This window comes from Stereum hirsutum (genome assembly GCF_000264905.1).
Source record: "Stereum hirsutum FP-91666 SS1 unplaced genomic scaffold STEHIscaffold_19, whole genome shotgun sequence".
NCBI classification, from domain to species: domain Eukaryota; kingdom Fungi; phylum Basidiomycota; class Agaricomycetes; order Russulales; family Stereaceae; genus Stereum; species Stereum hirsutum.
In genome coordinates, this window is record NW_006763149.1 from 17,721 (window position 1) to 41,093 (window position 23,373).

The 23,373-nt window shown below is 52.8% G+C and overlaps 8 protein-coding genes and 1 non-coding gene across 9 annotated transcripts; 4 read left to right on the plus strand and 5 right to left on the minus strand.

The window, feature by feature from the left end:
- Positions 1 to 171: 171 nt before the first annotated feature.
- STEHIDRAFT_172302 (calcium transporting ATPase) lies at positions 172 to 5,498 on the minus strand (the record flags this gene model as incomplete). Its single annotated transcript, XM_007309969.1, has 22 exons — positions 172 to 545; positions 605 to 694; positions 748 to 931; positions 991 to 1,016; positions 1,072 to 1,214; positions 1,282 to 1,515; positions 1,574 to 1,617; positions 1,673 to 1,787; positions 1,844 to 1,989; positions 2,045 to 2,131; positions 2,188 to 2,302; positions 2,355 to 2,687; positions 2,754 to 2,975; positions 3,056 to 3,654; positions 3,715 to 3,732; positions 3,784 to 3,841; positions 3,893 to 4,010; positions 4,073 to 4,188; positions 4,242 to 4,410; positions 4,473 to 4,681; positions 4,734 to 4,885; positions 4,937 to 5,498. The coding sequence occupies 22 exons, from the start codon at positions 5,496 to 5,498 to the stop codon at positions 386 to 388; spliced, it is 3,900 nt and encodes a 1,299-aa protein (XP_007310031.1). The 3' UTR covers positions 172 to 385.
- Positions 5,499 to 5,695: 197 nt separating this feature from the next.
- On the plus strand, positions 5,696 to 8,146 carry STEHIDRAFT_104806 (alpha/beta-hydrolase). Its single transcript, XM_007309970.1, has 14 exons — positions 5,696 to 5,868; positions 5,931 to 6,074; positions 6,138 to 6,152; positions 6,213 to 6,265; positions 6,325 to 6,345; positions 6,399 to 6,519; positions 6,578 to 6,787; positions 6,845 to 6,903; positions 6,958 to 7,066; positions 7,128 to 7,148; positions 7,220 to 7,358; positions 7,430 to 7,541; positions 7,625 to 7,767; positions 7,839 to 8,146. Exons 1-14 carry the CDS (start codon positions 5,805 to 5,807, stop codon positions 8,005 to 8,007), a joined length of 1,380 nt encoding a protein of 459 aa, XP_007310032.1. The 5' UTR covers positions 5,696 to 5,804; the 3' UTR covers positions 8,008 to 8,146.
- A 621-nt stretch (positions 8,147 to 8,767) lies between these two features.
- Positions 8,768 to 9,528, plus strand: STEHIDRAFT_134946 (barwin-like endoglucanase; the record flags this gene model as incomplete). The annotated part of the gene is made up of 5 exons (XM_007309971.1): positions 8,768 to 8,836; positions 9,013 to 9,095; positions 9,181 to 9,204; positions 9,272 to 9,306; positions 9,386 to 9,528. The coding sequence occupies 5 exons, from the start codon at positions 8,768 to 8,770 to the stop codon at positions 9,526 to 9,528; spliced, it is 354 nt and encodes a 117-aa protein (XP_007310033.1).
- Positions 9,529 to 9,895: 367 nt separating this feature from the next.
- On the minus strand, positions 9,896 to 9,967 carry STEHIDRAFT_t281. The gene has a single exon. It is a non-coding gene; the product is annotated as a tRNA-Glu (tRNA).
- Positions 9,968 to 11,494: 1,527 nt separating this feature from the next.
- On the plus strand, positions 11,495 to 14,586 carry STEHIDRAFT_142518 (uncharacterized protein). Its single transcript, XM_007309972.1, has 10 exons — positions 11,495 to 11,842; positions 11,908 to 12,032; positions 12,101 to 12,202; positions 12,256 to 12,317; positions 12,373 to 12,515; positions 12,566 to 12,640; positions 12,770 to 12,917; positions 12,992 to 13,414; positions 13,535 to 13,758; positions 13,820 to 14,586. The coding sequence occupies exons 1-10, from the start codon at positions 11,753 to 11,755 to the stop codon at positions 14,066 to 14,068; spliced, it is 1,641 nt and encodes a 546-aa protein (XP_007310034.1). The 5' UTR covers positions 11,495 to 11,752; the 3' UTR covers positions 14,069 to 14,586.
- A 1-nt stretch (position 14,587) lies between these two features.
- Positions 14,588 to 15,706, minus strand: STEHIDRAFT_172305 (IGPD-domain-containing protein). The gene is made up of 5 exons (XM_007309973.1): positions 15,516 to 15,706; positions 15,360 to 15,447; positions 15,181 to 15,278; positions 14,927 to 15,111; positions 14,588 to 14,834 (listed from the first exon to the last, which is right to left on the minus strand). Exons 1-5 carry the CDS (start codon positions 15,651 to 15,653, stop codon positions 14,738 to 14,740), a joined length of 606 nt encoding a protein of 201 aa, XP_007310035.1. The 5' UTR covers positions 15,654 to 15,706; the 3' UTR covers positions 14,588 to 14,737.
- Positions 15,707 to 15,802: 96 nt separating this feature from the next.
- Positions 15,803 to 19,584, minus strand: STEHIDRAFT_104813 (uncharacterized protein). The gene is made up of 8 exons (XM_007309974.1): positions 19,394 to 19,584; positions 19,212 to 19,340; positions 19,002 to 19,150; positions 17,780 to 18,709; positions 17,542 to 17,724; positions 17,278 to 17,476; positions 16,374 to 17,221; positions 15,803 to 16,308 (listed from the first exon to the last, which is right to left on the minus strand). Exons 1-8 carry the CDS (start codon positions 19,572 to 19,574, stop codon positions 15,982 to 15,984), a joined length of 2,946 nt encoding a protein of 981 aa, XP_007310036.1. The 5' UTR covers positions 19,575 to 19,584; the 3' UTR covers positions 15,803 to 15,981.
- A 333-nt stretch (positions 19,585 to 19,917) lies between these two features.
- STEHIDRAFT_104818 (triacylglycerol lipase) lies at positions 19,918 to 21,878 on the plus strand (the record flags this gene model as incomplete). The annotated part of the gene is made up of 3 exons (XM_007309975.1): positions 19,918 to 20,723; positions 20,775 to 20,931; positions 20,990 to 21,878. 3 exons carry the CDS (start codon positions 19,918 to 19,920, stop codon positions 21,620 to 21,622), a joined length of 1,596 nt encoding a protein of 531 aa, XP_007310037.1. The 3' UTR covers positions 21,623 to 21,878.
- A 108-nt stretch (positions 21,879 to 21,986) lies between these two features.
- On the minus strand, positions 21,987 to 22,867 carry STEHIDRAFT_104820 (cytochrome P450). The gene is made up of 5 exons (XM_007309976.1): positions 22,712 to 22,867; positions 22,568 to 22,649; positions 22,394 to 22,507; positions 22,183 to 22,326; positions 21,987 to 22,109 (listed from the first exon to the last, which is right to left on the minus strand). The coding sequence occupies exons 1-5, from the start codon at positions 22,737 to 22,739 to the stop codon at positions 22,037 to 22,039; spliced, it is 441 nt and encodes a 146-aa protein (XP_007310038.1). The 5' UTR covers positions 22,740 to 22,867; the 3' UTR covers positions 21,987 to 22,036.
- Between the last annotated feature and the right edge of the window lie 506 nt (positions 22,868 to 23,373).

Genomic DNA, 23,373 nt, shown 5'->3' on the forward strand with positions numbered 1-23,373 from the left:
GCCTCGGCTGGGCCTCAGCTTATGTCGCTGATCATGATTGAAACTCATAGCGCTTGAGATATTGCAAAAGACACCCCGACGAGACAGATATCGGTCTTACTTTGTACAGCGCCAATGTAGTATCATCCAAGCGCTCTATCGTCTCGGATCCCTTCTGGATGCCGTCTGCGAAAGATTTGGGCATTTGATCATCCCCTTGGAACACAAAGCTAGACATGCATCTAGATTACGGAGACCTAAACTAAAGTACATACTGTCCATGCACCCGCATCCACCATCGAACAACATAACGGACTGAAGAAGGACTAGTAAGATGTCCGAGCAAAGCAAAAGATGACAACAGACAAGACAAAAGAGCGAACAACACAACCCCCCTCTCGCAGGTCTAATATCCAGAAGGCCGTGCGTGTGTTTGCGACGTATCGTACGCCCGAATAAGCCGCGACTGGTCCTGCCGTGCCGGGTTCTCCGTCTGACTGAATGCAAAGCCACGGTTTCGTCGCATACGCTGCACCGCGCGTACCTTCTTGATAGCCTTTTGGAATCTGCAGGTGGGGAGGGTGAGCAATTGACGTTGAATCGATAATGAAAGACGAGAGCGTACTGTTCTTGTCGCGGGCGGTAGTCAGGGATATTGTACTTTTGGATTTCTTGAGCGATGTGGTACGACGCCGGCATGTACGTCCGCTTGTAGCTACATGACGATGGTCAGCATCTCCTTTATTTAAGGGGATGACCTATACGCACTATTTCCAAGCAATATCGCGACTGAGGCAGAAAATTGGCACCAGGAGAAGCATGAAATAAGGCACTGCATCAGTCCACAGCCTCGGCACTATGTTGAGGTACTCCAGCGAAAAGCCGATAGCAGGGGCAACGACGGCATATAATGGCAGGAAGAGCATGGTGAACACGAAAGATCCAGGGATAGCTAAAGAACGAGTTGTTTCTCAGCCAGTGTTTGGACGCGACAGGTTTATTAGGGCTTACCAGCGACCGTGTATTTTGTCCAAAGACTGCACGGAGAGTAAGTTTTTGTAGCATCAAAGACCAGCACAAGGATGGACTTACTCAGAAACCAACGCCGCTTTTCCGAGGACAGTCAGTAGAACGGCAAGGTAGAGCATGGTCCCCCACACCCAGTGGCCTGAGTCGAGCCCGGTTGCCTGTTTCAGGTCTCCCCAGAACAGGATTACGGAGAATCCAAATAATACCTAGATGTGGTTCCGATCAGGTGTCATGCAGCTAAATCCTTCACCGAGAAATAAGAGAAACACATACGACACTGTGATACAGAGCGTTGCCAACCCACAGCCAGAACGCAGTCCGAGTAAAGAAGGCGTTCTGCTGACCGAGCATGTATAGCTGAGGATAGCGGTCTAAGATACGCGCGGAGACGAATTGGTCGAAGACGCCGATGACCAGGGGAGGAAGGACCGTGAAAAGAACGTTATACATGGACAAAGTCCACGATTCGTAGGCGACCTGTCCCGAGAAGTTGTTGAAGAAGGAATACTGCGTACGCCACGCGTGAGTGATACGGTACATTCAGATGAGAGTTAGGCGAACGCACCCAGAAGAGTGTCATGTACAGCGTGATATTCTTATAGAATGAGTCTAACGAACGTGTTAGAAACGGTGATAAAGTACTTCTAGAGGAATAGCAACGAACAGAGGATCAGTTTCGAAAGTCGCTGGTAACTCCAAGCCCCGTGCACAAGCATCAGTTTCTTCAAGAACCGGAATTGAGAGATGGCGACATCTGCAGAACGAGCAGCTTGCAAACCCTAGTGAAGACTTCGTAAGAACGGGTCGTACACGCCGTTATTATGGGCGTACTCACCTCGACTCCAGAGATACCTACGCCCACATGCGCGGCCTGTATCATGCTCACGTCATTCGCACCGTCGCCAATAGCCAGAAGGATCGACTTTTGGTTCTTCTTGACGAGTTTGACGACAAGAGCTTTCTGCAAGGGCGATACACGACCTACCAACAACACGATTTAACAACAGGTACACGTCACTTTATGGAAGACACTCACAGCAAATGACGGCCTTGCACATAATCGCCAGCTCAAGGAAGGTCTTGGAAAGTTCCTTCTCCAACGCAAAGGTCAAACTCTTGCCATCTGCCGGAATCTTTTTCAGCCCAAGTCTTTCATCAGGTGAAGCGGATAGTCCTGACCGATGATCAAAGCCAGGTCTTCAAGCTCGCCGGTGCTTCGTTGATTCTTGATGGCCGTTAACCGTCGTTCGAGAGTCTCTTTGGTATCGTGCATATTCTCCTCATTGATGATGACCTAACATATAATGAGCGAAGGCCTAAAGCTGTACGCAAGTAAGCATGCTCACCAGGTTCATCGACTCGGTGATCAATCGACAGGACATCCCGATATTGATTGCAGTCTCCTGTCGGTCTCCCGTCAATACCCACACCTTGACACCGGCCGCTTGGAGGGTATGGATAGTATCGGGCACTCCCTCCTGCAGCTTATCCTCGATGGCCGTGGCACCCAGTAAAAACATGTCCTTCTCGATGATCTCAGCCGCCTTGTCGAGGGCGTCACCGCGTCCATTGATCGTCGCAGCGGCCTGGTCATAGATAGACACCCATTGCTTGTACTCCGATTCTGGTATGTCACGGTAAGCGATCGCAAGCGTCCGGAGGCCTTCCGTGGCGTATTCCTATCCGTCCAGTAGATATACCGTTAGCTTTCAAGTACGGAGCAGCTGAGCGAATTGGGGCCATACCTCAAGGTGGGCCAAGGTCTTATCGGTGTAAGGCTGGTTCGGGCTCAGACGTTCAAGAATGACGGTGTCAGCGCCTTTGCAGTAGAGTTTGATCGAGCCATCGGGGCATCGAACGACGGTAGACATGCGTTTACGTGTCGAGTTGAACTCGCAAACGTTCAAGATCTGGTACTCCAGCGATTCGCCTAGTACGTTCACAAAGACCGACTTCGGCTTCCGGGTCTGCACGCAACAAAAACAAAAAAAAGCCACACGGTCAGCGAAACCCACTGAAAGACACATTGTGCCACCATGCCACTCACATGAAACTGGAATCCCAGCAATTCTGCGCCCGCGACCAACGCAGCCTCGTCAGGACTACTCGCCTGATAAATCATCTTCCCGTCCTTCACTTCCGGAATGACCGTATGACAAACCGCAAGCAACGACAAGAACTCCCTCAACACCTCCACCTCCTTCGCGCTCGCCTGGACCGAGCCTGCCCCTCCGGCATCGCCCTCCGAGAAGTCCGAGAACGGATTCTGACTGCCGCGTTCCAATAACCCTCGCATCTCCTTGAACGTCCTCCAAGGTTCCTTCCCGTCCTCCGCAACGCCACCCTCGCCACCTCGTCTGCTCTCGTCGACTTCATCGGCATAGGCATGCCCGGCTATCGAACAGCACCGGAACTCCATCTCGTTACGGGTGAGGGTACCGGTCTTGTCGGAGAAGACGTATTCGATCTGGCCGAGCTCCTCGACGAGGGACGACGTTCGGCAGAGGGCAGGGGTGTCCGTGGGTGCGTAGTACATATCGAGGTCGAAGTTGATGAGTTGTGCTTGCTGGAATTTGACTACTTCCATGGTAACGATGAGGGAGATAGGAATGAGATTGTTGTAGAGAATAATGAAAGTGAGGATATCTAGAGAATTGCATCGAGAGTGAGCATATACAAGAGCAGAGGGGCGTCGTCTCAGCGTACCTTCGATAAAGCTTTTCGCTGTACGTATTTGTCAGCACAATAACGTTATATCAGACGTGAGCAACTTACCTCTGTCGGAAAGTGAGGTAGTTTCGAGCAGGTACCATTGTTGGTTCGAAAAGAACCACTGCATACTGGGTGTTGAGCACAATCAAATTGCATGAGATGGAACGCTTACTGTCCGGATGCTACTGCCGATGGTCGATCCCAAGGAAAGCAGCAACAGGAGTATAAACAAGAAAACGATTTGAACATTGACCTGTCGCTCGACTGCAGTTCTCTTGATGGGTGCAGCGCTAAGAATATCATGGAATCAGGCATAGGCACCTGGAAAAGAAAATACCAAACCGCCACTCACGTTGCGTTTCGCATTAGCTTGGTCTCATGCCCGGTGAAAGCGACAAACCCGTACGCCCAAGGTGTATTTCTGATCTGGGCGCCTCGCAGAAGTAGTTGATCGGGTCCTAGGGGAATCTAAGCGATGATCAGAGCCTGGGTGGCCCCTGTAAAAAAGTGATGTGGCCCACCTGCTTCGGGAAGCCAGCCTGTGTGGTGATGTCGAATGTACCCTCGTACGTATAGAGTGAGTTGTTGGGTTGTTCGGAGCGGAGAGATCCCCGAAGGGCTGTGACAAGATGGGGAGATGTAAGGGAAGATGTGTGAGGAGAGGCTTGCTTGATCTTCAGGTTCGTTTCACTGGAAATGCAGGGCAAATGTTGACGATCAGAAGGGGAAAGGTGGGTGTGGAGGAAACGCACCCGTCGAGGTTGGACGTTTCGATATAACAGAATCCTTCCGGTTCACTCGAGGCCAGGAGGATGAGGTCGGCCGGGATGAAATCGTTGTTCTCTATCCGTACGACGTCGCCAACCTGGATATTCTTCCACTTCTTGACCTCAAAAGTCCCGCTTTGAGTCAGCACCTTGGCAGGACGGGAGTTGAGGTCCGAATCTGATTGATGCCGTTTCTGTTGTACTGTAGTGAGTAGAGGGTCGAGAGACGATGGACAAGGGACGCACCAGATCTTCCTGGACTTCTTTGTACGCTGAAGCCAAGAGGACAACAGAAAGCGGGGCTATAGTCGTCCATTTGTTCGTGGGAGATACGTCCGGTATTTGCTGAATACACGCGGTGAATAGGAAGAACAAGTTGGCGTATTTCGAGAATTGCTCTGTGTGCGGCGTTAGCAACGTTCACGGAAGGAGAGCGGAAGGAAACGCACCGAAGAGGAATTTGGGGAGGAATGTGGCGAGATTGTATTTGCTGGTGGAGACATAGTTCGAGATGAACTCTGCATTTGCTTCCGGGAGGTTGAGGGCTACGAGACGTTCTCCTGTCAGGACGGCCTCCTTCTTCCAGGGCCACTTGAACTTGGTATGCCGGAGCCTGTCGGCGAAGCCACGTTTCTTGGTTGTTGGCCCAGGTTGTGAGGGTACGGATTCGTCATCGTCGAATGTCCAGCCTTGTGGTGCGCCGTTGGTAGAAAGAGAGAGCTTGGAGGCGCCGGCTGGGGGTGCGGCGGCGGAAGTGAGATGGATGTTGCTCTCCTTGCTCTGCATGGGAGGAAAGGAGCCAAAAGCGGAATCTGGTGCATTGCGGGAGGACTGTTGTGGGGTATTGTACTCGTCTTCGTCGTCAAAGAAGGGGTCGAGGAGCTGGGGCGACTGGGTCTGGTAGTTGTTGTTGGAGTATGGGGAATTGGAGGACGAGGGCGGGTAGCCGTTCGAGGTCTGTTGGTAGGCCGGGTTTGCGGTCGAGACGAGGCGGACAAAGTCGTCGCTCATGGCGAGTGCTGTAGGCGGGGAACTTAAATGGAAAGTCGAATATACGGATAGAAAGTGGAAAGGTCGAGATGGCTGCGCTGCAGCTGGCCGAAAACAGACGCCGTTTGCACCGCTCAGCCGGAAACCAGCAACGGACCCGTGCGAAAGCGGATCGACGTCACCATGTTTACCTCTCTCCGCCACTCATTATATCCTCCGTCAAGACATATCATCTGGCCGTGCTATGCACGCGGTCGCCCGCAATATACTTATCGTCGACCCAATCTGACCATTCGAGCGTTTGCTGCTTCATTCTCAACCACCACCATGACCCAGATGGCTGCCCCTACTCTTCCTGACGACTCCGCGCTCGAGACTTACCGCATCAAAGGTAGCACACTTCTGACTGGTCTCGTTCTTGTCGCTATCTGGTTGAAAGTATATAATGTTCAGATGATATCAAGGTTATCGAACGGTTCTTCACTCTCCCTTTGAATTATGCCGACCCCGAAGGCGAGAAGATTCAAGTCTTTGCACGCAACCTCATCCCGGTCAATAAAGCAAAGACTAAAGCGGAGGAAGACAAGCTTCCCTACAGTGAGCAATGGGCTCTCAAGTACTGAAGCAAGCCCCTAAGTTCTCTTGGTTCTCCTCGCCTAGTGGTCTATCTGCAAGGTCACCACCGCTGCTATCTATCGTAAACTCTTCTTTTGGAATTCGCTCATCCGTCCTCAGGTGGTCCCGGAAGCGAAGTCGAGCTCATGGGGAGTTCTAGCTATTCGGGAGAGGTATTCCGCTGCATTCTTCTTTTGCAGGATAAAAGCGCTGATCTTAGTCTCGGTTCCAGCTTCATGACAGAGGTTATCAGGTACGCGATACCACACCGATACCTGTAAACCTCGTCCGACATGATACCCTCAGACCCTTTGGCTAGACCAGCGTGGCACAGGGCTCAGCACGACCGTCTCCGCCGAACTCCTCCAATCCAAATCCGACAAGGAAAAGGCAACATACCTCAAACATTTTCGTGCAGACAACATCGGTGAGCCTCTATCGGTGCATCCCACCACTGGTTCCAATTTCCTCACCTCGCAATCTAGTACGAGACTGCGAAGCCATCCGCAAGATCCTCCTGGGCCACAAAGAGAATGTCGAAGACCAGAAGTGGTCCATCATAGGACAGAGCTTCGGCGGCTTTTGTGCTCTGAACTACCTGTCTTTCTTTCCTCAAGGATTGAAGGAAGTATTTCTCACGGGCGGGCTCGCACCACTCGTCGACCATCCGGACCCAGTGTACGAGGCCACTGTCAGTCAGTATACACTTTAGTCCAAGAGGGTTTACCACGAGCGCTGAATCCTCATGCCAGAGCGGGTAATCAAGAGAAATCAGGTGTACTATGAGAAATATCCACAAGATATCAAACGGGTACGGAAGTTCCCCCCGACCACCCTGCACGGCGTCACTCATTCGTGGCCGTAGGTTCGAGACATCCTATCGTATTTGGAGAACAACGAGGTGTTGCTACCCAACGGTGGACATCTCACACCCAGACGATGGCAGCAACTAGGTCTCGATTTCGGGATGCGAGGTCAGTAACGATGCTCGTTTTACCGCCACCACATGACCGACATTCCCAAATTGTATCGCAGGTGGTATAGACCGTATACACCGTGAGTAGACGGACCAACACACATGGATGCTACGATTCGCATTACTCACATGCTATCGGTTCCGAACATAGAGCTTGTCTTCCGCGCATCCAACGATCTCTCTATATTCGGCAGACTGTCGTACAAAACATTACAAAACGTCCAACAGAAGCAAAGCCTCGACGGCAACCCGATTTTCGCGATCTTGCACGAGCCTATATACTGTCAAGGGTCCGTGTCCGCCATTTTCTCCTTACCCTCTCATGGTAGTGTCATAGAGGTTCTCACATCGTACGTATCAGACATGCCCCACGATGGGCCGCTGCCCGCGTCGTCGCCCAGGATGCACGCTTCTCATGGTCGCATGTGAAGACATTGGCCGAGACAGAACCGATATTTTACTACGGAGAAATGGTGAGTTCTACCTCCGAGCCTGACACCCACGCCGACAAGCATGCTGATATTGGAACGGGGCTAATCCGTGGATCGAAACGTAGATATTTCCCGACATGTTCGACGACTACAGCAACCTGCGACCATTGAAAGGCGCAGCGATGTTGCTCGCCGAAGATGATTCCTGGGGACCGCTCTACGATCTCGAGCAGCTCGCGAAGAACGAGGTCAAGGTCAACGCCGCCACGTCAGTGATACATCCTCATCTCCTCATCTCCTCAGTTGGGATTCGTAATCGATCTTTCTTCTTCTTTGCAGGTACATGGAGGACATGTACGTCGACTTCAATCTCGCCCAGGATACGGCCTCGAAGGTCAAGAACACGGAGCAATTCATCACGAACCAGATCTTCCACGATGGACTCAGACTGGACACGAAGGAGGTGATCTCGAAATTGTTTGACCTGAATAAGAGGGTGAAGGATTAGGTGGGTAACTTGATGTAGCAGCGGTTTAGGCTGTGCGCCATGCCAGAAGGTGACCGTCATGATGTACGTTGGGACTTTTCAGGCTTTTGGACTTCCAGGAATATAGCTGCACTCGGTCGAAATGGGTACATGGAGGCCCAGACCTGACTCTAGTGTCTTAATCTGTGCGCTGTGCTACACTCATGATGCATCATGTCGCTTCGGACGTCGACGCTGAATGAAACAACGCATCAACGGCGGGCTCTCAATCGGACACTGATGGCTCCTAGGATCCTTTCTCAAATAACCGACGCTTGTTGTGCGCCGTTAACAGTACGAGTGCTTTACTGCGACAGCACCGTCGACCGAAACCCTTTTGTCTTCCTCTTGTGTCTGTAATAGCGCTCTGACAACAACGATTGAGCCTCGTTGACCGCTCAAACAGCCGATCCTGACGTCCAGCCCGTGACAAGTACTCTGAAACCTCCCATCAGCTGTTCCCCGTCCGACCTCGCTCTTGATCTCGACTCCTTCCGTGCATACGCGACAAGGCCGCGACGTCAACCCTGTCCACCATTGACCATTGACCGTCCATGAGCGAAATCCCCGTTCGGCGACGGTCCACGCACCTAGCGCCGATGCTATAAAACCCAACAAGGAATCCCGCCCCTCCCTCCCCAAGACCATAGTGCTGCGCGCTTCTACCCATAATCGTCCTCAACCCACACTCTTTCTTTGAACCGTTTTTGAACATCACATTATGTTTGCGTTGACGCAAATAATGGCTCTCTCTTCCCTCCTGCTCCTGCTCGTGGCCTCTGTGAGCGCCGCGCCCTCCCACAGTTCCGCCGTTCGTCGATCTTCGAAGAGCGGGCAAGGTACGCCCTCATGATATATACGCGCGATTGCTTCTTTTTACTGTGCATCACTGACCGCGGCTTTGACTATATAGGCACCTTCTTCGAGGTCCGTCATTTTTAAGCCGTATGCTCTCAATATGTCCCTAACGTTTTGAATGTCACATAGGTCGGTCTCGGAGCATGCGGTATCACCAACGTCGACTCGGACAAGATCGTCGCCGTCTCCGAGAAACTGTTCGACACGTACCCGTATGTATACATCCCTCTGTCTCTGTCTCATCCTTTCCGTACCACCACCTGACAATATTGATCCGGTTTTTTCTCATCGCTGTAGCGGTGCGACCAATAATCCCAACGCGTCAGTGAACTTCAGATGTCCCACCTACCTTACTCTAACAACCGGACTGACGACACTCATGCCACAGTAATCCCATCTGTGGCAAGAAAATCAAAGCTTCCTGTGCGTTCCCCTGCTCCCCTCTACTTCTCACCTTCTCCCTTTCTCCTGTGCACTTCGCGCTGACCTCCACGCGTAACAGTCAACGGGAAATCCACAACCGTCACCGTAACCGACCGCTGTACCGGCTGCGCCCTGTCCGACCTCGATTTCTCGCCCTCTGCATTCAGCGAGCTCGCGGACGAGTCGTTGGGGCGGATTGACATTACTTGGGATTTTGTCTGATCGATGATCCCTGTGAACTCATGTGTACATTCTGGCAATGTATGGGGGTCTAAATTTTGAGGATTGGTAGGATTATGGACACGGGGTTGAAGCCTCGAAGCTCAAGCACTCAAGTGTTACAGTAACCGCGTTGAACTATCCTTTTCGTCGAGATCGGTGGATGAACTTGAGCTCCTACCGAATCGTCTTCTTCCTCCCGTACGCAAATAAAAGTTCTCGGTGAATTCGAAAAGGCCACCGTGCGCAAACTGAAATTCTCTGTGAAAGAATGAAGCTCTTTCTAGAGCACCCTTTTATTTTGTCTCACTGAAAGGATGAAGCTATAACATCGAATAAAACAAAATACAGTATTTGAATACCAGCAGATTTCCGATACGGGGAATCGAACCCCGAGCTGCCGCGTGAAAGGCGGCAATGTTAGCCGTTACACCATATCGGATATATCTTTTGTCTCTCGTGCTTGTCTAGACTCCAAAAAGAGCGCATAGTCCACCACGGCGAAATGTTGGATGTCTGGTGTTGTCACCGATGAAGCGAAGTACAAAGACATGACTATCTCGGCCGCTTTTGTTATCGTTTCAAACCACCATTTACCAGTATGGCATCGATACCACCTAGATACCGCAAGTCATCTTCGATAAATGAAAACCCCACGTCATACACGCTCTACTTGACAAGACAAGACGAACGGAAGTGAGCGGAACGAAACGTCCATAAGACCGAATCCATGCATAACGCCAAGCCTCAAACCCACGAAAAATCTCATTAAGAAACCGATATGCCATTACAGTGAACAACCCCCCTTCGCCTCCTTCGCCGCCAAGGAATCACAACTAGCAGAAACCTAGAGCAGGACCAGACAGGACGAAGATTCACCAGCTTGCTGCTTAGAACGACGCCGAATTCTAATACTGTAATGAAAACATCACACGTGTGGTCGTAAGCCGAGTTGTGAGGTTGACGAGGAGACGGCGGGAAAGCCGGGAAGAAGTTCGGGTTCGGTGTCATGCAGATGCAGATGCAGAATGGCAGAACAGAACAACAACAAGAAAAAAAACCATGGGCGAATCCTTCGAGAATGCTTGACGACCGTATTTACGGTGCAGGTATATATGCTTGGCTGGAGATGATGGGAAAGTAGTGGCAGACACAGGTCTACTGAGACACAGAGGATGGCAGGTGCTGACGGTTGAGGCTGCATATTGATGGGCCTGGGGACAGTGGGAAAGGATCATGAACTGTTTACGGGGCTTATCCAGCGCGATGAACAGAGAACACGGAGGCCGTCGACAGGTTGATAGAGATCCTCCAGCTACTAGTACGGCCGAACATCATTTTTGGGTGCTGACAGAGTCCGAATTAGAAGGATAGCCGGGATAGCATGAAGAGGTAACAGTCAGCGAAGATTGATGCCATGCACGGTTGACACATGCCTGTGAACCAAGAGGTGAACGGAGGAGAATAGCGGCCACGACGTGACACAGAAATAAAACAAGGAGGTCTACATGAGGAGCACCTTTCGCGCAGTATAAGCTATTTTTACTGCTAGAGGCAGAGACAAAGGCATCTAAAAGCATGTGGACCGAGGGTGTGGAAGCGAAAAGCGATGGGGAGGCAAGATCACTGCGCATCGGGATATCCGTGTGAGGCGGAGTCAACGAGAATAGCAGGAGCCGTGACGGCCAAAGGCAAGCTCGAAGCTGTATGAGAGCACAATGGAGAGAGAGTTGACTGGACGAAAGGAGGACAATGTATGTCGGGGGCTATCGAGAGAACCAGAGGAGCGGTAGTCGTCACGTAAGAAGCGCGAGAGCACGCTGCAAGGCTGGAGAGATGGCCAGAGGGAGCGAGGCAAGAGCGAGACCCAAGATGGCCGGGGTTGTCGGCAGGGCGACGGCTGGTGATTGAAAGCGGTGAGGAGAGGGAGAGGGCGTGAGAGCTGAGGGCGCTGATGGAGTCGACGATGGCAGACGAAGGTTGAGGCTGAATTCGAGGTCCGCTGTTCGAAGCCTTGAAGTGTCGCAGCTTCAGTTGTGCTTTGCGTGCAGCGACCATCTGCTCTTCCTCTCTTTTCCGTTCGTTCTACTCTAATATATTTTACGCGTCAGGCACGCTTCTTTCCTTACTACTACTTGGCCGAGCCTTGTCTTTCCTTGCCCCAAGTCTTCCCAGAATCGTCTGATCCTGCCGCACGCCTCTTTCTCCGCTACCTCTCCCATCCCAGATGTCCCTCAAGGCTGAATTAGAGACATGGGCCGCCGCCCTCAAGGCCTACGACGAAGAGGACTTTGAAAAGTCCCTCGACCTCTTCTCTGTACGCAGTCTCTCACTCCCTTGGCCCTCTTGGCCTGACATCATCATCCCCTCTTTGCCGAGCAGAGGATCGGCGACTCGTCCAAGATCCTCACAAACATGGGTCTCATATACGCTACCCTCGGTGAGCACGAAGCTGCCGTTGAGCAGTTCATCGCAGCCACTGGCCTCGACCAGTATCTTGCCGTCGCGTACGTCGTCCTCCGCAGTCCCTCCCCGTCCTTCTCCCTCATCACACCACCCATACTCTGCACTCTAGATACTTTCAATGCGGCGTCTCCAACTTTCTGCTCGGCCGTTATGATCTTGCCTCCAAAGACTTCGAGGAGGCCCTACTCTATCTCCGTGGAAACCAGTCCATGTATGTCCTTCTATTTCCCTCTCTGACAATCCTAATTCTCCCGGCCTCGACAGTAATTATACGCAACTCGGTCTCGCCTTTACCTTGTACTCGTCCGAGGTCCTTTTCAATAAGGGTCCGCCAATTCTCCTTCATTCAGCCACCACACTCTGATCTCCTTTGTACCCCAGGTCTCTCCCTCATATACCTCAACCAGATCGACCAAGGGATGGCAGAGCTCCAGGATGCAGCCAGCCAGAAAGCGACGGAGGAACATAATGTCATCGACGAGGCTCTCAGAGACAGGGGCGAAGGCTACACCGTCTTTAGCATCGTACGTCTTCCCTTTCCTTCCGAAGTGCACCGTCGCTCACCCTCCCACAGCCCGTCGGAGTCCTCTACAGACCCTCCGAAAACAAGCTGAAAAACGCAAAGACCCGCGATTTCCTGGGCAAAGCGGTGCGTCTGTCTCTCCGTCGGCGTCCCCTGTCCATTCTGTCTGATCATCTCCTTGTGTCCTTGATGGACCCCTACGTGCGATGCGCCTCGCGGCCCGCTTTCCTAATCGTACCCCTTCCGCCTGCACAGAAACTTGTCGCTGCAGAAGATGCTTCCGAGGCCTACACGACCTTCACCGGCGTGACCCGTCTCAAGCAGGGAATCACCCCAAGCAACACCTACGCCGATGATGCCCCCGCGCTCAACCGTAGCGCCACCGCCCCCGCTCCCCGCATCAGTGCGCTCCATATTCATATTCATCATCATCACCATCCACGTCCATCAACTAACTGTCAATTCGTTCCGTTTTAGCCCCTCCGGAAGCAGCCCCAGTCAGCAATCTCGGACGCGCCAACACGACCATCAACGTCGCCTCCAACGCCCGTGAACGTATCTCGCCCGGCAGCCCTTCTTCCTCCAACAATCGCCCTCCCCCCTCCGTCGCCCGCTCCAACACCATGGCCTCCGGTCGTACTCCCGGTGGCATGGGCGGCCCCGTCCGCGGCCTAAGCGTTCGCAAGCCCAGCTCCAACGCGCCCTCCCCGCCCCCAAAGTCATCCTCGCCCGCGCGAGGTGGGCAGAACGGCGGTGGTGGAGAGGATAACGGGAACAGGATGACGGAGTTCTACGACTCGTATATCGATGCGTATGCGGACAACAACGCGCCGCCGACGTTGCCGCCGTTGCCGCCTATGAGTACTGCGGCTGGTGGTGGGGGCGGAGACAGAGTTGCTGGTTCGTCTTGTAATTACTTCCAACTTATCTCGGGAAATGTCGCTCACTGACCGAGGTGTCGTCTGGTTCTTCTCCTTCCCCTTCCCCTTGGTCTTGTTGTGTTTGTGTTTTGACTTTTAGCTTGGGCTCGGACGAATGCGAATGGCGGGGCTCCGCCGACTTCGTATAGCCGTGCGCCGTCGTCGTTTGGGGGTTCGCGTGCGGGCACGGTCAGGAGGAGGGTGACGAGGCGCGGGACTGCAGGTTCAGCCCCGGTGAGCACGTATGAGGAGGAAGAGGAGGGGTATGTTACTGGGAGTGGCGAGTGGGATGAGGTGTTCGAGCTGGTGAAGATCCGCGTCAAGGTAAATAGCGACCAGTTTAGTTTCGTTTTGCGATCCGATAATGACCCTCTCCTTGTTCTAGATCCATTACGAGGAAGATGTGCGCGGGATGGCACTCGACCCCCAGATGCCCTTTGACGATTTCATGGTTCGCGTCGCGGACAAGTTCGATCTCGGACCGAAGGAGATCACGCTCAAGTTCAAGGACGAGGACGGCGGACGGGTCACGCTCAGGGACGAGAGTGATTATGACCTCGCGATTGAGACGGCAAGGGAGAGTGCGAAGGGCAAGCCCGAGGGGAGGTTGGAGATCTGGGCCACCCGCAGATAAATGGGCCAGCGATGATAACATTCCTGGACTTGCCATTATATTGTATTTTTTACGCACTCTTTCTCTCTCCCTCTCTCTCTGTGGTCATTCTCACTCCCCCTCGCTGCCTGCCTGTCGTCGTCCTTCTGGTTTCTTTATCCACCCTGCATTATCTAGAACTTACTCTCCTCTCGTCTCGTCTTGCCTCTCGGATCTCTTTGTCTCGGGTTGATACATGGGTTGGGCTGGAGGTCACTACTGCCGGTCGCGGGCTGGTTCTCACTCAGTACTCAGTCCCCGCCGCGTCGTGTGCGATATTTTTCTTTTACATATTTACTTACATATGCTTCATCTTCCAATCTTGTTATTAGCTCCGTTTCGTTTCGTTTCGCATTTTCAATAACGCCGTCCCAACTCCAAGTACTCAGTACATACTTACCTCCCCACACACCCACACCCACACCTGTCTCGCCATATAATACCAGACAAGTTACGACCCCCATTCAGGAATCAGGAATCAGGAATCAGGCTCAAACTCGTGCTATGTGTACTTGTCTCGTTTGCTGTAGGAGATGTACATACAGTCGTTCGTTACAAATATAAGTATCACAATGTGGTTGGTCTCTGCTGGTCAGTTGCATTCATCCCACCACCACCATCTTCCTGGAGACCAGAAAGCACCGTTACGGCTTATAGGACGCCCTTGGTACTGGGAATATCGTTCCCTCCCGTCCGTTCGATCGCCTGCTTGATCGCCAGCGCCAACGCTTTGAACGCCGACTCCGCTCTACAAAACGACATCAGATTCCAATCCAACGCATCAGCCTCCTTCTCTCCTCTCTCCTCACATCTCCTTGTGATAAAGGGAGACAGACGCACCTATGATGGTCATTCTCCCCGCGCAACACATCGACGTGCAATGTGGCTCCGGAGGCTATAGCGAACGAGTAGAAAATATGCGGGATCATCTCCGTCGACAGATCGCCTATCTTTTCGCGCTTGAGGCCGAGGTCGGTGACACAGTACGGTCTTGAGCAGATATCGATCACCGCACGGGAGAGGGCCTAATGTACACAAACGTGGAACATAAAAAGTTGGAGCATGAGGGTAGACAGGGGGGATATTGAACGCACCTCGTCGAGAGGAGCGAAGCCTGTTCCGTATCGACGGATGCCTCGAACTTCACCTAGGGCCTCCTTGAACGCAGTCCCGAGTGCGATCGCAGTATCCTGTGTAAACCCGATCTCGTCAGCCTGGATGCACGCCACAACTTACCAGGAGCATATGCATGGGATGAGGATAAGAAACTTATCTGCGGTGTGGTGGTCGTCGATCCAGAGGTCTCCTTTCGCCTTCAGTGTGAGCGACATTCCAGAATGTTTCGCAAGCGCATTATACATCTATTCACGACACGAAGGATACTGATTATTATCATGGCCCGTAGCAAGTCATGTTTGTGGGAGCGTACATGGTCCAAGAACCCGATGCCCGTAGAAACATCTATGACCTGCTGCAAGCCCGAGCCTGGCTGAGTGTCGAGATTGATAGAGACCTCGATTTCGGTCTCGTTAGTCTTGCGGGAGATGGTGGCCTTGCGTTCGGACATGATGGAGGGAGTGACTATCGAGGGAGCTGAAGCCTGAAGGATCGACCGAGAGAAAGTACACCTGCAATAATTTACGGACGCGGGTGGCGGCCAAGCAAATCGTCCAGATGACCTCATCGCTCGGGCCACAGCAGCTCATTGAAAGTAAAGCGATTTGAAAATTGCAATGGCATATCCGACTAAGTAAGAACGAAATTACTGCAAAAATACAGTTGAAAGAATAGAATGGCCCGCACTAGACTAGAAATCCGAAGTGGTATAAAGAAAAATTGAAATGATCGAAAATATGTATGGTAAGTAACCGCTATAAGCCACAAGCCTGCTCGCCTCACAACTTCATCAACCCCTTCATCGCGTTCGCGATCGCAAAGCTCGACTTTGCCATGATCTGTCTCGACTCCTTCGTCACCTCCGGCATCGACTGCACCTCGCTCAGATGGTTCGCGTGATCGCTGAGCTCTTTCAGTATATCGTTGCCCTGCCGCGTCGCCGATGGTGGTAGGTTATCATGGCAGACCGCGACGATGGACGAGACTATAGTGATGATCTGCGCCAAGTTCTCATTCAAGGTAGGTGGAGGTGTTGGACTCCGAACACCGGACAGGACGGACTGGATGGCGTAGACGATAGACTCAGTCTGAGCCTCGAGATATGGCTACAAGATGGGAGAGATTGTTCAGTATCCTTATCGTAGTCCGATGTGCATTACGAATAACTTACTTTGAGCTCAGTCCAAGCGTCCTCTGAACCTTCGTTCATCGCAGAGTCGTCGCTCGTCACACCCGTCGCATGGCGTGAAGGTGCCTGGTCGAAGATTGGAGGCGGAGAGCTATTCCCAGAGCTCGAATCAGACGCTCCTTGCCTAAACCTATCCCTCTCCCCCGACGACCGATTCGAAAAAGGGCGGCTCGCGGAGGCTGACATAGAGGTCTTCGAGGCGCTGGCGCTGCCTCTATTCCCGCCAAACCCCGACCCCGACGTAGCTGGTGGGGGTGTGTTCCGAGCATCACTCATGCCCCGCTGGTGTGGTGAGCCACGAAAGGAAGACGACGATTCGTCAACAGACCGCAAAGAAGGAGCGAAACCGCCAGACGACGAGGCCGCGACGTATGCGAATTGCTCCTGCTCAGCTTTCGTGGCCCGTCGCATGTACACGGTCTTCCCGAGGTCCGTGACCGAAGCGGAGACGTGACTTGCAGCGGCGTCCAAGAGACTGACGGGGGACATGCCGGAGCTCTGTGCGTGAGTCTTGGTCGCTGCGACAAGGTTGGAGAGCGTTGCTTCGACACGTTCCCGCATTGCATGAATAGTTTCGGCATCAGCCTCCGAGTTCGAAGGGCGCGAACGACGCTCGTAAGTTCGGACGTCCTCCAGAATGGCGCTGACCGCGTTGACCACGGTCTTCATGGGCGCCAGTACACGAGTGGGGGCATTAGACCGACCAGCAGATAAGAGGTTGTCGATGCCAGTAAGGAAGGCAGTGATGTGAACATCAGCGATTGCACCGTCCTGGGATACGGGGAGTTGGTCATCGAACTTGGGTGCTTGGAGGAATAGTTGTGATGTAGCTGCAGGAAGACCAATGAGCTTCGTCAGAAATAGATGAGACATACAAGAAGCATACCTTTCACAGAGCGCAGCTCGGTCTTGGCCTGTTCGTACTTTCGCTTGTATTCCTTCAGCTGAGCATCGAGGTCTCGGATCACGACGAAGTCAGAATCCTTGGAAGACATGAGCTCATCGTTCCGCCGCGAGAGATCCGTCACTTCAGAGAGGAGACCCTCCATATCTGAGCGCAGTTGCTCGATGACATCCGCGCTGGCCTAAGAAAAAAAAAAGAAAGTAATCTCAGTCATAAGCCGAACAAGACAGAAGGAATCGAACACACCCCAGAACCACCAATCGCACGCTCCTCTTCAAGCCTCTCACATCGTTCTCGAAGAATCGCAAGTTCTTCATCGTCCTCCCTTGCTCTGCGGGCCTCTCTCTCCTTGCTCCTCTGAAGATCCTCGCGTGCTTCCTCGAGCTCCTTTTGCATCGAAAGCATCGTAGCACTTTGCTCTTCCGTCCTCTGACAGCCTACAGTCAGCCACGGATGAACACGAAATCGTGTGACAAGAACGCACCCTGCGGAGCTCCTCCAACTCATCTTCCAACGCTAGAACACGTTCATCGCCCTCCTTCAGTCGTTCCCGCTCGCCAGCATCCTCAACCTCTCTCTCCAACCCTGCTATCCGAGTCTGCATTGTGGCGATCTTGAACTCATAATCCCTACGAATCCTCTCGCTCTCTTCGCCACCCTGGAGAGCGCTCGAACGTCCGCCCCCTCGGTCCCTCAACGACCGATCCGAATTGACAGAGGCGCGCCCGAAAGACATCTTCTCGAAATATTCATCTCCCCCTGCGCCCATCGACGGCTCATCGTCTGTTCCTGACGCCACGAGCCGCCTCGAAAGCGCACTCAATCCCACACCCATCTCATCTCCATCCCTCTCCTCGTCTACCTCGTCCGCATCAGGAGAATGAGACCTGTTCCGCGGCTCCGTACTCCCACTCTCCCTCGTCTCTCTCCCATAGGGCACCTCGATTTCCTCTTCGGCGATCGTAGACTTGTTAGGGATGATCATCCCACTCTTCGCCGTTGCGCTCTGCGCATTCGTATTGCTCGTCGAGTCGCTCGCAGACGTACTCGGTCGCCTAGCCAGGTCCTGCATCTGAGACTGAGAACCAGAATGGTTGTGTCCCGGTCCACGCATTGTATTGTCTTCAGAGGGGCGGCGCCGGCTAGAAGGGCTGTATGTCAGTTCTGCATCGACTCCGCCATACGGATCTTCGCTCCTTCGCCCACTTGACCCATAATCATCTTGACTGGGCTTGCGTCGCGACATGTTGCTGTTCCGGTCGCGATCACGGTCTTCGGAGGTGCGGCCAGCGCGGGCGTTGGGCGGGGGAGTAGGGCCATTTGCGTTGGATCGTGGGGAAGCAGGGAAGTCGGGAGAGGGGTAATCATCATACGCAGAGCCTGGAGACTGTAGAGGAGGGTCAATGGGGTTGTTCTACAAGAAAGTTAGGGAAGAATCAGCCGTGCTGTTCTCGGCAGGCCTTTCCGAGGAGGTTCAATAGGTCGCCACATGTCGGACATGGGTGCGCCACCAAAGCATGGAAGAAGACGGTGACTGCGGTAGCTTCGCCAACGTCTACAGATCGAGAGGACGATACACGACCATAATGTGCGACAGTTGGAGCATTATTAGCCGAAAAGCCAAGTCGTGCAACCAACGTGTCTCCGATTGATGCCGATACGGTGCTCGCTCGAGTTCCGGAATACACAGATGAGAATGAACGTACCTCCTCTTTGAACTCGGGATAACGACGGGCCAGTTCGTAGTAGACATCAGAGGACAGATCCTTGAAGCGGGAGGTCGGGAGGGTGGCTAGTTTCTGGCGAGCCTGGTTCCGTTTCGGATGAAAGTCGTCTCGGACGGGCAAGAATGGAACTGATAATTGTGGAAGGTGAGATAAAGGCTAAATGAAAGCATACACAAAGTCAAGGCGCACTTTCATTAGAATCTGAGTTGTTCTTCCGACGGATGAGTTCATCATAAACGTCCGTGGAGAGTTCCTGGAACTGCTGTCTGGTGAGTCTGGTGAGCTTCTGTCGCGCAGTCGAGCGCGAGTTTGCAGGTTCTGTGACAACAGTCTAAGACTCGGAAATTCGGGATGAGAAAGAATGAACAGACCCTTTGCGAGATATGAAGCGAGGTATCTTGAGAGCTCTTCGAAATGAGTGCGGGCTATGAGCCTGGGATCAAGGGGGGTGGCATCCTTGATGGGCCGGTAAGACTCTGTTCGATAGTTTGAGATGCCCGAGTAAGAGGTGTTTGTGGGGGAAACAGCGCGGCCTGCTGCTGTGCGTCGCATAGTGGGTGGTGTAGAGGGATGGGTATATTGTGAGGGATGGGAGCAAGGAGGACGACGATGGTTGGGTGTTGCACAGGCCTTTCCCTCAATCCATCTTTCAATCGTGCGACTAACACGCCCCAGCCCAAGCACGTGTCCCTTAGCTCCGCTCTGGGCCACAATCTAGCTCCGCCTACGATCTACTACGATCCGAGACGTAGCGTGGCTACGATTGATTGAAGCAGTGCTACGGTTGTTTGTATCAACACTACGATGCGCCACAACGGAGGCTATCACATGGGACGACTCGCAAGAGCTATGACGCCACAACTGCTCCTCCCTCTTTCTTTCCCAAACGACGACCATGCCTCGAGTCCCTTTCGTCAGTCGTCTGCACGCGCACGAATATCTGGCAGTCCTCGTCAGTCTAATTCTTGCCGCCCTCGAGTCTGTCCTCCACATAGTCATTCTTTTCCTCCCAAGGCCCATCATCGCCTGGTTTCACGACCGTTCAAAGCTCATCTTCCATCGAATCGCAGGTGCACCGGCACCCCGCTCGGCAGAACGTCGTGTCGCAGACAAAATCAGAAAGGCTCAGGACTTTCAGGAGCTCTGTAGAATCTTCGGCTACCACCACGAGGACCATGTCGTCCTCACCAAGGACGGCTACTGTCTCGGTCTCCATCGTCTTCCTGCTCGCAAAGGTCAAGCCCCTCCGCTTCCCGGTATAGCCACCAACAAGCCTGTCGTATATCTTCACCACGGTCTTCTCATGAACTCCGAGGTCTGGGTCTGCCTCACAGACCCCCAACGCTCTCTTCCCTTCGTTCTCGCCGAACTGGGCTTCGACGTTTGGTTGGGTAACAACCGAGGCAATAAGTACTCGAAGAAATCCATTCACTACGACCCAAACTCCACCAAATTCTGGGACTTCAGCATCGACGACTTTGCATGGCGTGATATCCCCGACTCTATCCAATACATCCTCGACCTTACTCACGCGAAGAGCCTCAGCTATATCGGATTCAGCCAGGGCACCGCTCAGGCTTTCGCCGCCCTCAGCATACACCCGGAGCTGAACCAGAGAGTCAACCTCTTCATCGCCTTGGCACCTGCTATGAGTCCCGCCGGTCTGGCAGCTCCGCTCGTGGACGGCTTGATGAAAGCTTCGTGAGTCACATATCATCACAACTTTGGTCAAGTCTTTGACCTTCTCTCCAGCCCGACACTGTTATTCCTTATATTCGGCCGTAGGGCCATCTTATCCTCTGCTATTATGTGGCAGCAAATTCTGTATCCACCCATCTTTTCACGTGTACTCGATGTTTCCCTCGATTTCCTCTTCTCATGGCGCTCAAAGAACATCACACCAACTCAAGTCTGTAACTTCAGTTCAAGGCTGCATATTATCTTCTGACCCATAAATTGCCATCTAGAAACTCGCCGCCTATGCTCATCTCTATTCCTTCGCATCCACCAAATCCGTCGTCCACTGGTTCCAAATCATGCGCAACGCCCGTTTCCTCATGTACGACGACGACGCCTACGCCCACATACACCTCCCCTCTCCCTCCATCTCGCTCTCCACCCCCGCCCAAAGCCCATCCCTCAACGCCCTCTCATCCCGCAAGACGAAGAACTCCACGGCGAACACCGGATACAGTCCTGCCACGTTCCCCACACGGAACATCTCGACGTCCATCGTCTTGCTGTACGGCGATACGGATTCGCTGGTCGATATCGACACGATGTTGGCTGCCTTGCCTCCGTCGAAGGACAGAGTCGAGGTGAGGCGCTTGCACGGGTATGAGCATCTGGATGTCATCTGGGGCAAGGACGTGCATAAGGACGTTATACCCCACGTCATCGAGGCATTGATGCGGCATGGGAAGGAGAAGGGGATCGCTGGCATGGACAGTATTGGCGCAATGCCCGAGGGGCTCAACGGGTTGGATGGTGCGGAGGTAGACGGTGCAGAGGGAATAAGCTTTGGTACGGAGAAAGGTCTGAGAACTAATGGGAAAAGCAGCGGGTATGGTACTATGACGGAGACGGAGACCGATGCATAGCCGAGAGAGGATTATGGCAAGTCATAGCGAGCAGGTAGTGGACATGATACCCTTATAATATTTATTCACACCCATCTTGGCCCTACTCTACATCTACATCTACATCTACATCTACTGATGTTCAATCTAACTAGCATAGGGGCAGGCCCTAGTTTGTGCCGCCATCACGCCTATGTCGGTCCATAGCTTTCTCCATCCACTGTAGTGGCAAGACTTCGCAGTCGTATAACTATCCACCAATCTACCTCCGATTCCTCAGAACGCATAGTGCTCGCAAATGGCATATCTTGGCTTAGATTGCCTCGAGCAACGTTCGCTTTTCATCCTCGTTCTAATTTGATTCTACCAAATGGCCCTGGTCTCTGTCAAAAATACATCTGCGGGCACGTAGGTCAAGAGATGACAACGACAGAACTACAGTCCTGCGAGTAACTCCTTCATGCTCGGTGACCTGACACGCAAGTCGAAATCGAAGGGGACGGGTATTCTACATCGACGCAGCAGTTAGCATCTCGTCCATGCTCGAGATTGTCGATACGAGTTGGAGGAATGATACGAACGAAACTGCGCCAGCAGTGCAATCCACAGTGACAGGCTTTAGCTTTCCCTGCTCATCCATTGACGACACAATGTCGAAGGAAGCCAATATCGATACGATGGCCGCCCACACGGCCTCTGTAGCGAACCATCGACCTGGGCATACCCTATTACTCATAGCGCCGTGAGCACAGCTGTGGCCCAATGAAGATTGCGACGAAAAGTAGTACTGACCGCCTTCCGTAGCCAAATGCGAAGTCGCTATAGTCCTTGCATCCGTCCCCGAAGCAGCGTTCTGGCCTGAACACTTCCGGGTCTGGATAGATCTCCGAGTTGTGCAGTATCGACCTGCAAATTCGACACAAGTAAGCAAGACATGCCCAAACTGCTATAGATCGGTAGAAGTACCAGCTGTTTGCCATCACCAGAGCGCCCTGAGGGATATGGTATCCTTTATGTACTTCGTCACTCGTTGCCTGGTGCGGTACTCCTATCCATTCGTACAAAAAATCAGAGCACCAGTCATAACGGTGTATTTCACGGAATACGCACCCATGGGAAGGATTACTCCCCAACGCATGCACTCTTTGATCAGTGCATCAATGTACAGCAATTGGTCTCGATGTTTGAAGGTCGGTCAAATATCGACACCAATGACGCGATCGACTTCTGCCTGAGCTTTTTCTTGCACCGATGGATGGGTGACCATGGCTAGAACGAAGGTTTGTAAAAAGGAGCTGGTCTAGAAAGCCAAAAAAAAAAAAGGGGGGGGGGGGTTTAATATCAGCACTATAAACCCGCAAAGCGCGAGACCATACCGTATCTATGCCCGCTAGATTCGGGAAAAGGGATCAACGAATCTATTGGGATGGTGAGCCAACGACCCAAAGCGACTGTACCAGCGTGAGCGACACCGATACTGTCTCTTGCGATAATCTCGTCGTCCTCGTTATCATCCACACCAACTTACGCACTGGTAAAGTGTGGCCGGAAGGAAGCGTGCGAGTGACTGGAATTCTGGGACCTGGGCAGAAGAATCGGGTCTCCTTCTGCCGCGTAGCATTGGCCCATACTACCGTTCTATGAGAGCATTGTCCTCAGCGCGCGCAATCTATAAGGAACAAAATAATTCACTCACCGGCTGTGTCAACGTATGCCTCACATATGGTACTTACTAATCAGCATCCCGTCCGACAATCAATTTTACGAGGGCT